This window comes from Vipera ursinii, assembly GCF_947247035.1.
Source record: "Vipera ursinii genome assembly, chromosome: 3".
Lineage (NCBI taxonomy): Eukaryota > Metazoa > Chordata > Lepidosauria > Squamata > Viperidae > Vipera > Vipera ursinii.
The window spans coordinates 171,623,320-171,635,874 of NC_139516.1; the positions used below are offsets into that span (position 1 = coordinate 171,623,320).

Genomic DNA, 12,555 nt, shown 5'->3' on the forward strand with positions numbered 1-12,555 from the left:
CAACAAGAGAGAGTTTAATAATAGGGAAGTCATTTTCTAGAGGTAAAAATCTTGATTTATATTTCTCACCTGGCACAATTTTCAACTTTCATAGATATTCCAGATGGATGCATAATATTATACTGTTAACCAATGGCAAAATCTAATTCAGACAGTGAGTTAGTGTATAAACAGTGTATAAACTTTCCACTGGCATTGTTACTGTGGTAAAGTACAGAAGAGTTTACTCTTTTACTAAGCATGAATATACGTAGAATAAAATCTAGGATTGACAGAAGCAGGATATCAATGCTCGTGTGTGTACAACAGTAGTACAGCTGGTGTCATAAATATTTGTACTCTATGGCAAGATCGCATAGCAGTGATAAAAGTTTGATATTCAAGAGTAAACTGTCACAGTTTATGATGTCATGGCTGGATAACAACACTGTTAGCATTTCCTCCTGGGAAAGAAAAAGCAAAAGCGTCCATCTGCTGCAAAAAAGCAAAGCAAAACATCTGTTGGTGACATTAAGTGCTTTTCTGGCTGTGTTCAACACAAACCAGCACAATTTCAAAATGGAACTGTTTGGTTTTCATGAGCAAGAAAACAAAGAGGTATAATGTCATGGGAAAGTAAAAATACCTAAAAAAAAAGTAATTTTATGTAATATTTTTCCAGAATCATGGGTTTGCTAATTAGGCTTATCCTCTAATGTTAAAGAAATATAGACTAAAATCAAACATGGGTTTTATTGATTTCTTAATCAGATTATTACCTCATCCAAAGTTATAATTATACTTTACACTCATAATATGGTAACTACATTTGAAGTTTAGGAAAAAGAAGGTGCTTTAAAAATTTAATATGGTGCAGAAAAAATGTTTGCTTTTCTTCCTAGCACACATTTTGTCTGTCAAATTCCAAAGTAACAGCTCCCCAATAGAATAAGTGGGGATATAGCAGTGCTCATCATTATGGGAGCAATCTTCTCCTAAGCCCCAAAGGAAACAACATATTCAATTATTGAATGAGGAATATCCAGAGGAATACATATTTATTTTGTTAACTGAGAATATATTCCAAATAATGAAAAATCAACTGGCACAGAAATGCATCGCAAGAGTTGGGGAAATACATCAAACCTATGTGGGAGATAAATGGTTTTGGAACAATTTTTCAGACCAACTCTTTCTTTGATAAATCAGGGTTTGTTCAATCAATTTAGCTTTTATATGTTATGTTTTGGTAAATAAAATAAAATCGCTGTTTGTTCAGGCAAGAATAGAATCTCTGCAGCAATCTTGGTCAGACTCAAGCCCCTAACGCTGTCCACAGGCTTGCTGGCTACTTCCTCTTGCCTCGTTTCTGCTTATCAGAGGGCAGGAGGGGCAAAACACCTTTACAGTGGTGGGATTCAAACATGTGAACAACCGGTTCTCTGCGTGGATGCCGCTTCCGGAAGTCCCTTCTGGGCCTGGGCAACAAAAAATTAGCTATTGGTTCTGCCGAACTGGTGCAAACCGGTTGAATCCCACCACTGCATCTGTCCCAGCTACAGTAGGAGGAAGGCACTGGCATCCTCCCCAGTGCCTCCACTACTAATATGCTCCCAAATTTTGCTTCAAATAGTTTCTTCAAACTTTGCTGGACAGATTCATTTCCTGTCCAGAAAGAGTGTTTGTATTTTAAAAAGATGGCATGCATGGGTTGGGGGGGGAGAAGAAGCACTAGGGCATAATTTTAAGACAATGAGAATCCCAATTAAGCACTTGAAACCTGAGACTAAGATCGGGAAGATGCATATAGTATTATGATAGGCCCTGAGAAAAGGGATAATTAGATTATTCTATTGGCCCTGCAGGTATGGTTGAAATCCCTCCAGTAGTTGTTATTTAGTGCAAATAAATTAAGCTTTCATTTCCAAAAGGAACTTGATTGACTAAGACTGCAGTAAAGGAAGAACAGTTTAAATCCCCTTCCCTGTGCAATAAAATTCCTGACCCAATTGCCCTATGCTTATTTTTTTTTAAAAAATCATAGTTATGTCAAATAGGTCTTAGCATCATGTACAATCAGCCTTTGACCATTGAAAGTGCATAGGAATATGTATTCAAGAAGTATGGCTGTAGTGAAAGTCAGAAAATCCTGTGCAAGAATTCTCTAAGACATTTTCATTTGTGGGTTCTTTTAATTCTTTTTTTATTTCCATGCATTTACTACTGAAGTCTGTTTTTTGGGGGGGGGGATATACATGTTAAATCTATTTTGAATCATCAGCTTATCAGGAAGCTTGAGAAGGCACAGCTCCTGATTATGTGTAAGCTTTTGAGCACATTTAGTTGAACACACTATGTTCTGATTTTACCTCTGGATGACTAAAATCCATAATAGAATACTGTAATGGAGGATAGGGTTTAATAGAGAATTGTTCTGGGATTCTGGTGGGTGTCAATGGGAGCAAATGCTAAAACCAGTGTCATACCATTATACTAGCTCCACATTTTCTATTTAATAGGGTTGCTGTGAATTAAGATATAATCCCAGAATTGCAACAGTTGCATATTGTTGTGGGATCTGGTTTTGAGCTGCAGGAGGGAGGGAATTTTTTCCAAGGAGCTGAGAGGCAAATCAGTCCTTGGCATGTAGAAAGAGGCCTAGGAAAGTTCCTCCCTAAATCAGACATGTCAAACACAAGGCCCGGGGGCTGGATCCGGCCCACAAAGTGGTTTCATGTAGCCCACGAAGCCATCCAGGAAACAGTGAAGGAACGGCCCCCACTGCCTTGGCCCTGACCCAGAGACCCTCCTTCTGCCAGAGATCCTCAGATCTGTCCCACTCCTGCCCAGGCCCCCATAGGCACCCTTGATGCGAACAATGTAGAGCTGTCCATGCCCACCCAGTAGGCCATACACACTCTAGCCACGCCCACCCAGTAGGCCACGCCCACCCTGGCCATACCCACCTGGCCCCTTGAGGGCAACCGCAATGCTGATGTGGCCCTCAATGAAATTGAGTTTGACACCCCTGCCCTAAATCTTCACATGATATATATGATAATTATGTAGAGTGTGTTTTAGTCTGGAAAGATTCCTGTCTATAGATGAACAGTAATAAAGAAACTACTCTGAGCAATTAGTCATCATGTTGTTCTTGGTTCCTTGAGCCTAATACATTGTTAAAAAGGTGCATGATTACTTTATTGAAAAGCATGTAAAGCTATTAATAAAAATCTTATATTTTCACCTAAATATGGTGTTAAGAGACAAAGTCAGTTGCAAAACTGATGGGAGCAATCATTGAGTAGGATCTTTCACTGTTTATTTTTCTTTTTATGAACAATTAAAGCAATGATCTGGATTGGGAGAAGATTGACCTCATTTTTCACTTTGTTCTAATTTCAGATAAAGTTAGCATCTGAAACAGCAGAATGTTACACATCAGAGATAATTATATGTTTTTCTGTCCATGGGTAAAACTGCAGTTTATGAGATAATGATTTTATCTGAGACAATAGCATGGGGGAAAAATATCTCTCCATTTCTAATTGTTGCTTTCTTGCCTTACTGCCTTCCATCTTTCATTTACTATTAAGATGTTGAAACTTGGATGATATTGCTCACAGCTCTTTCCTGATGAAGTCTATACTGACTCAAGAGCTCCTATTTAATAGCAGCTGTGATTATCTGATAGTTGGTGATGCTATTGCCAATGAATTGACTCATGCAATAGTAGATTGAAATAATAAAGAGGGGAACCAGCCTTGTAGGTGTAACTGACTAATCTTAACACAAAGCTCTAAAAGATATCTATCACTTTTACAAGTAGAAACAAGTCACTAGAGACACTGTCTAGAGTGGCTGCTGGAGTTGAACTATTAAGTGATTTCTTCCAATTTTGCCAGCCATGCTCATTGTAGAGTACATGCTTTACAAGTGAAAGATTAAAGGTACAATTTGCAGGCTTCTCTATAGAATTAAATAAAACAATATTTTGTCAGATAGAGAAATTACCAGAAAAGAAATCCTGTGTAAAATATTACTATGTGCCATACTCTATCTCCAGATAACATAGTTTAGTTATTTAATGGTAGTAACTATTTAAAGACCGCATTGTAATTATAACTCAGTTTTAAAGACTATTGATATCATTGATACATTTATTTTCTAGTAATATATTCTTTCTTTTCCCTCCACATTTAGGTAGAGATCACAAATGATGTACAATCCTTGTTACTCATCATGCTGGCTGTCATGCTAGCAAAAATGGTTGGTGACTGGTTTAACATGTCTTTGTACAGTTCTTTACTGAAATTAAAAAGCATACCATATCTAGATGTTGAACCATTTGCCTACCAGAATAAAAATGGGTGAGTGGTTTTTTCCCCCCTTTTTATGACCTTTAAATGAATTCTGGGAATGGGGTGGATCAAACAACTGTACAATGGGCGGTATTCCTTACTTAGTCATATCTACAGGATTAGACATCAGATCACATTTTGTGTGACTTCTGATCTGAAATTTGTCATAGAGCTAAAACATTGAATTTAAATTTTGATAGTGACAGGAATATTTTGGGATATATGTGTGCAATATTGTATATAATTACTGTCAATAACATTGGTTGGATTGAAACATGAAAAGAAGATGCAAAAAAATAGGCCATTGGAGACTCAATAATGAATGAGAACACTCAGTATTTAACAAGCATCTGTATTGAAAAACTATATATTTCAAATAAGTGTCTAAGAAGTCTTTTTGTACATAGATATGGAAGTGGAAAATGACATTATTGATTTTATTATTTACAACTAAAAATGGAAATAATTCATGAAGGATACGAGATAGATGAAATGTTCAGAATGTGGGACTGACCATTATTTGTTAGCGTTGAAGTGTTTTTTCTTGGAAAAAATAGACTATAGAAAGATTTTAAAACAGTAATCTTTCCTACATTTAATGTTTCTCATATTCACTGATTTGATTATTTCTTGTATCCAATCACTCAAACTCAGCCTGACTACCCAAAGAAACATGGAAAGGCATGGGTCAAGTCAATCATATTGCAGAGATCCCTATGTGCATTATCAGGTATTACAGTTTCAAAATAATCCTATTAATAAGATGTAAACTAAGTGTGCCAAAACATTGCAAGGCTTGAAATATCTATTTGGAATTTGATCTCACTATTATTTGTTTAGTGTATGGCATATCATACAGGGACTAGCAATATATATTAACATTTCACCTTGATTAGTAAAACACAATAAAATATAAATGTTAAATAGATCTATGTTCAAATACCAATATCTAGGCCATCTAGCCATTGAAGCTCAACATTGTTTATGTGAAAAAAAAATCAGATACTGGACCTATATATGCCCTCAGCTTACAACCTGTCACAATGTGATCTACAGTTTGATGTGGGACCTGGCAGTCACACTGAAGGGAGTGACTCCTGGCAGATGCCATGTGAGGTGCGAATCCCGTTCAGGATTGTCCATTGCTGATGTGGTGGTTGAAAGCCTGGCACCTTTTTTGATGCCATTTGATCCCCCTAATACTTTCTAAGAGAGTTAGTTTGGTGTAGTGATTAAGATACCAGGTTAGGAATAGGGAGATGGTTAGTGCTGGCTTAGACATAAAGGCAGATACATAACTTTGGACTATTTATTCTCTCTCAGCTCTATGAAGAAGGCAATGGCAAAACACTTTTGAAAATATTTCCTAGAAAATTGCAAGGATTAGTCTAGGTGGTTTCCAGGTGTCAAAAGTGACTTGAAAGCATTCTCTCTCTCTCTCTCTCTCTCTCTCTCTCTCTCTCTCTCTCTCTCTCTCTCTCTCTCTCTCTCTCTCTCTCTCTCTCTCACACACACACACACACACACACACACACACACACACCTTTGAAAGGGGGCAATTTTCTTCTGATTTGCCCTATGGTGCCATCCAACATCTGCAGTGGCAATGTAATTGTAAATAGACCTGACATAAATTATTAAGCACCTTAAGACAAAGTAATCCAGCAATTTAGCCATCTGACCCTTAGGATGGTGCCTTGGGGTGGGTCAGAAATCAAGATCTCTATAATATTGGAGGTATTTCTCCTCCTGCGATGGCCCATCTAATATTCTTTGCCAGGGCCTCAAAGATATAACTACCTATGCCCACGACTTGCTGAGGCTACCTAATACCTCCATGCCCATATAACCAAATGGGAGTCTCCAACCCAGCCAGAATGCACATAGGACCTGCTGTTGTAAATATCTTTCACTGGCCTCCCCTCAGTGAATGGTACAATAGTACCATTCACTCACACATACAATATTAAGAATTATTCCTACAACATAATATTGCAAGCCATCTATCCCTATTTTTTCAAATCTAGATGGCAATAGCTCTCTCTCTCCCACTACAGTCAGGGGCAACCTGGTTGCTATTCCATCTTCCACTGGAGACATTTCTAGGTAAGCCTGTGGCAAAAGATTAGGGCCAAGATGATACATTGGGGGAAAGGGGGGAACATGCCCCCAATCTCACTCTTAGAGCCCAATTTCACTACAAACCCATAGACCTTTTCTTATCTTCCATCAGTGGCAATCTGGTCTACCAGCCAGCAAGCTGTTCAAGTTCAACTTATTCAGTAGGTCTATTGCCTGTCACGGTTTAAGATCATTCACTCATCCTATGTTCAGGTCCTTTGTATCAAATTCCAGTGGGTTGCAGCTTTCAGTTAGAAGGCTATAACTGAGTGCCAAGACTTTATTGGCCAAGACTTCTTGAATAGTAACCTGTCCCTCAATTCCCATGTTTTTTGTAATCACATATCCACAACGAATGCAGTGTTATAAGTAAAAGTGACTTAGAATGTGATGAATGATGGCACTCTAACTTTTTTTTGAAGAGGAATGGGAGCACATATCTACTTCTATTTCTCACCTCTTGAATTGTTCTCTCTTTGTACTGTGAGATGAGAAAATGGTCTAGTTTCAGCCACGTTTGACTGACTCCCCAGATTGAAAGTCTCAAATTTCCATTAATAAACAATGAACAAGAAAGACTGCTTTTCTAATTGCATAGTGTAGGGGTTTTTTATTTCTGTGTGCAAATATTTATTTCTGATAACATGAACTTTTATGTTTTAGATTTTGGCTGATTGAGATGAACGTAAGTGAAAAGAGTGCTCTTTGACTTCTAGTTATGTTGCATTTCTAGTTATAAACTAGCAGGCTGGAATGCTCAGAGTTGCTAGGTGCCAGGAAGTGCTTTTTAATGAGGGAAAGAGTTGTTGAACACATCCACAACATGGCAAAGCTTCTTGCTTTTATAAACCCCTGTACACTTCAAGAGAAAATATTTTACATCTAGTACTTTAATGCAATAAGTTCAGTTAAAGACTTGAGTAAGTCTGATGCTTATTCTGTTCTAGTTTAACATTACTTCTGTCAAAGCTTTCACTGAAGATTTCTGCCTGCCATACCGTATAAAGCTGATGAACTGATAAAACTGAAGCCAAGAATTCTGAGCATGCTGTAGCCATTGCACATTGTTTTAAATAAAAACAGGATGGCATTATATTGAATAGTTGATTTTTATTGCATGCTTGAGCTTATTTACATATTTTTAATGGATGGAAAATGTATAGAAAAAATATTTTGAAAAATTTTAGGTGAAAATCTGTCACCTTTAAGTTCAATGTAAATTATATCTGAAATAATTCCAATAATTCCATGCATATTTTTTTCCAGTGAGTTTGAGAGAAGTGTGTTGATCTGAGGTCTGAGAATTAGAATTAGAAAGAGTTGGAAGGGACCTTATATGACATCTAGTCCAATCCCCTGCATTAGTACCTCATGTGATCTTGATTGAATCCCTCTGTAAATGCAACATAAGATTGCATTGGCTTTTTTGGCGGTGGCTGTACACTGTTGGCTCATATTTAATTGATTGTCCACTAAGACTAGTGGACTGTTGGCTATTCCTGCTACCTTAGTATCATCTGGAAATTTGATAAGTTCCACTTCTATTCCTTCATCTAAGTTGTTTATGAAGATGTTGAAGAGTACTGGGCCTAGGACAGAACCTTGTGGTACCCCACTGCTTACTTCCCTCCCTGAAGATGTAGTACCATTAAGGACTACTCATTGAGTACAGTTTGTCAGCCAGTTAAAAATCTATCTGATGGTGATGCTGTCTATCCCTCTTCTTTTTTTAGCTTTCCAAGAAGCAAATTGTGGTTTACTTTGTTGAATGACTTGCTGAAGTCTAAGTATACTATGTCCACAGAATTTCAATAGTCTATTACTTTAGTTACTTGGTCAAAGAATGAGGTTGTACATTTTGGCAATCTCATGAGATAAAGTAACAAATAAGACAGAAGAAATGGCTGTTGGAATACCCATATTTTAGTTGTGATATAGTCAAACAATCATATTGCTCTCTTTTAAATTTTGGGGATTCTAATATGATGATGAATTGCCCTGTGATTCTTACTGAAGAGCGGAGCACAAGCTAACTACATTTTTTTTTAATTCCACATCTTACTTGTTTCTTAGAGTTATTAGTAGCTAGATTCTCCAGATATGAGAGAACATTTACAATATATTTTAGAAGCGTAATTAGTATCAGAAGCATAATGGCAATTTTCTCTACTTTTCCATCATGAAATATACCAGGAGCATGTAGCAGTACACATGCTACATGTATAACTGAAATGAATGATAAAAGAAACTGCATGAAGATTAGCATCACTATTTCATATTATACTTTAGATTGGTCGTGATACAACCTGTTTAACTAATTAATTCATTGATTAATTTCCACTGCCCACTTGCTGAAGCTCTGACTATGTTTGGTTTGGGATCTGCCTAGATCAGGGGTAGGCAACCTTGGCTCTTTTATGACTCATGGACTTCAACTCCCAGAATTCCTGAGTCAGCTGTGCTGGAATTCTGGGAGTTGAAGTCCATGAGTCATAAAAGAGCCAAGGTTACCTACCCCTGGCCTAGCTATACCATGCTTTACATAATACATGAAACCCTATATCCTCTTTTCTTCTGCTTGTGGGGTTTTATGTCTGCTTTTTATCCAATCCGATAATGTAGGACTGAGAACTTTCTTAGTACTTGAACAAAACACTAGCAAAAGCTCAGCAGATGCTGTAGCAAAAACTGCTATGCTTTATGGGTACTTGCTTTATATTAAGACACTCTCTCTTACTGACTTCTAAATTTTCTATTTCTGATAAGCTCCATGAAATAAAATCTCTTCCATGTCCATACACTTTGCAGGACAAAGCTCAAGAGACCAACATATGGAATTCATATATTTTGTTCCAGGCTTATGGAGTGCTTATGTATCCTCCATTCTTTTTTGGACTATTATAGATAATGCGCAGAGAGCCACTGACTTCCTGCTGAGAGAGAAAAACAGACGTTGAATAGTTTCTATATGCCAGAAGGAAGGTTCATTGATGTCAGGTGCAGTAGTTTGCAGGTAGTAGACACACTGAATCTAGTTATTGGATGGGATACTCTGCTAATTATTTAAGGCTGTTCCAATATCTAGTCACCAGCTGGCAGACAAAAGAAATTACCAAGGCTTTCCGCTTAAAAACAACCAGATCATCCCACTGTGATGATGCAGACACTGATGCAGCTGGCTTATTTTTTTTAAAAAAAAATAAGATCTATTTATAAATGCAAAGATCTCTTGTATTTTAGGAATAATAGCAGTGTGATTCCTTTTCTTTCTCTTTTCTGTCTGATCTTTAATATTAGCAATCAGAATCCTATTCTATAATGGGAAGGAGTGGTTCAGACAATACCATTTCTTTGGGACCTAAATTGTGCCGTGCACCTTTTAAACTTGGAGGCCCCCCTTATTTAACCTCTGATCACCATTGTCTAGTTGCTATATTTTAATTGCTTATGAGTAATTGAGATAGCTTTTATATTTGTTATGATGCTTTAACATGTGTTTGACCAGGTCACGTTGCATTTTTCTGGTTTATGGTTGACTATTGGAGTTTTTCTTAATTCATTATTTACAATGTCACTAGACAGGTCTGTCTTGCCCAACTATGATTTATTCAGCCTCATTCCAGGTGAATTTATGGAAATTATACAACATTCTGGATGAATGGGATCCAGGGGAAAGGGGCATGAATGGATAGGCGAGAACTGGATAAGAGTTAATCAGCTGAAAAATTACTGGGCATCCAGAAATAAATGGATATAGTAATTATTTGGTGACTGCTAGAAAAAGTTCAGTTCTGAATGTCTTTTAACCACAAATCTCTTTAAATCATTGAAAAATAGAATTGCAAAAAATAAAATTTATCGCATTTTAATTTAGAGAAGGTGTATGACAAAGTGAATAGATTTAAGTTGTGGATTATTTTGTTCCAACTTTAATTTGAATGTTGGTTGATTAATATAAGAGGAAGTGAAGCATGTGTGATGATATATAGAATATTTAATGACTGGCTCAACAGTGAACAGAGATTAGTAAATCTGTGATGTCCCTTTAGTTATAAAATATATTTATGGATAAATCTATATGAAGTTAATGGGTTATTGGTTTGAAATATGAATATATGTGTACCTTTTGTGATGATGCTGTGTTGTTGGGCTGAGCAGCAAAATTATTTGCAGTAAATATTGGCTAGATTGCATGATGCAATGAAAAGTATGCATCTAAATATTATTAAATCAAACATTCAAAGCTTTATAAATGTAAAAATAACATTCTGTTGACACTGGAGGCATATTGGAGGCTGGGGACATGAATATTTATTCAAACGTGATGGTGTCACATGATTGGGCAGAGAAATGCTAGAAATATTACAGAAATGAAAACTTTCAGCCCCCTACTGATGAAATTCTAGCTTCAGAAAATTCTTGGAAATCAGGAAATCCTATTTTTACAATTAATACTGTATATGTTATAAAGATAATATCAAATATAACAACTGTTATTGGAATTCATTGTAGCAAAGTGGCTTTCTTACTATTAAAATTGCTTTTAGCACAAAGAAAAATAAAAAAGGGGAAGCAGAATGGTCTTACTGGATTTTTGCAAAATTCTTTGCTAGTTTACCTTGCAAAATTCAATAGAAATGCCCACAGATGGATTCAAGTGAGAAATGATTTTGTTAAGGTTCTGGTTGTATTTGTGACTTGCATTCTTTGCAAAATACATCTAGAATGTTGTGTCGCATCTGTTCTACTGCTAGTTGAAAAACCACTAACTTTTAAAATCTTATGTGGAGGAGCAAGTAACACACACATTTAATTAACTGAAATATATTTCAGATTTAAGTTCCCACCCACTTATGTAACTGAACAACCAAATCACATCTCTTTTTATATAACTTGAGAGAATTATCAACTCAACCCTTCCCTCATTTTGAAAGAAAAAAAAATCAGATATAAAGGTGAAATAAAGCAGACTGAGTCTTTTCTAGTTTTTTTATTTACTTATTAAATGGTGCACCAAAATAAAATATAAACATTCAGCAATGTAAAGAATCAAACTGATAATATAAAAAAATAACCTTTTACAATCGTAAGTAGGGGTATTAATTAGTTTTTTCCAACCAAAAGTAGATGTACTGAGTAACAGCAAAAAAGTCGTAAATGATAAATTACCAATAAGATTTAGTCATGCACCCAGTTAATAATAACAGGCAAACCTACAGTGTTGTATATAATTCAGAATCCAAACATAGCTGAGCTAACCAAATGAAACTGGCAATTACCAGGAAAATAAAGCCATCCCCAAAATAAATTCATGAAATATATTTATATAAGGTTTAATAGTTACTCAGCATAATAAAAAATGGTTTATAAGAAACTAAACTAAAATCCAATGTTGTTCTGATGAAAATCTGTAGCTAAATAACAGATAAACATTCCCACCAAGTGAAGTGAATATCTTGAGTTAGAACACAAACTACAGTGAAACATATGAATGAATAAAACTGTCTGTTCCTTTGCACTGATCCTTATGGCTATGTATTCTATTAAAAAAGGTTATTCCAGAGGAATGTTCTCATAGGTTTATATCAGGACTACATACGTGGGCTGCAAACATCTGGGTGACCATGAGATGGCAGCAAAGTGATACAGAAAAGTCTGATGTACTGCTTTGAATGCCAAGACCTTTGTACCTAGTTATTCTAGTTTAACATATTTCATTATAGATCAAGTCTGGACAAAATATTTTTCTCTCTAAAATAAAGAATTGCCTTTGAAACAAGACGTAACTTAAGTGTGATTTAATGGCCTTGCTTCATTGTAATAATTGACTTCCTTCTAGGGTCCGCAGATTTTATTTCAAATTTTATATCTTCTTAGTGCAACTCCATGAAATTTGTAAGGTGACCAGATTTTATTATTGTTAAAATATTATAAGTAAAACCAGCATGGCACAAATGTTCTCTCGTTATTCATCATGTAAGCAGTTATTCATGGTTTCTAAGATCATCAACCATTTTCACAAGTCAAGTCAGGAAATTGAACTGGACAGTTGGTCTCACCCACGCTAATCATTATTCTATTTTTATAAAATTCA

The 12,555-nt window shown here is 36.0% G+C and overlaps 1 protein-coding gene across 1 annotated transcript in view; it reads left to right on the plus strand.

Moving 5' to 3' along the window:
* LOC310638357 (chloride channel protein C-like) overlaps positions 1-12,555 on the plus strand; it is a 78,282-nt gene that overhangs the window by 47,899 nt on the left and 17,828 nt on the right. Inside the window, exon 12 of the mRNA XM_083359372.1 lies at positions 4,183-4,349. Coding sequence (XP_083215498.1) covers positions 4,183-4,349 — 167 coding nt within the window. The remainder of the gene's footprint in view (positions 1-4,182; positions 4,350-12,555) is intronic.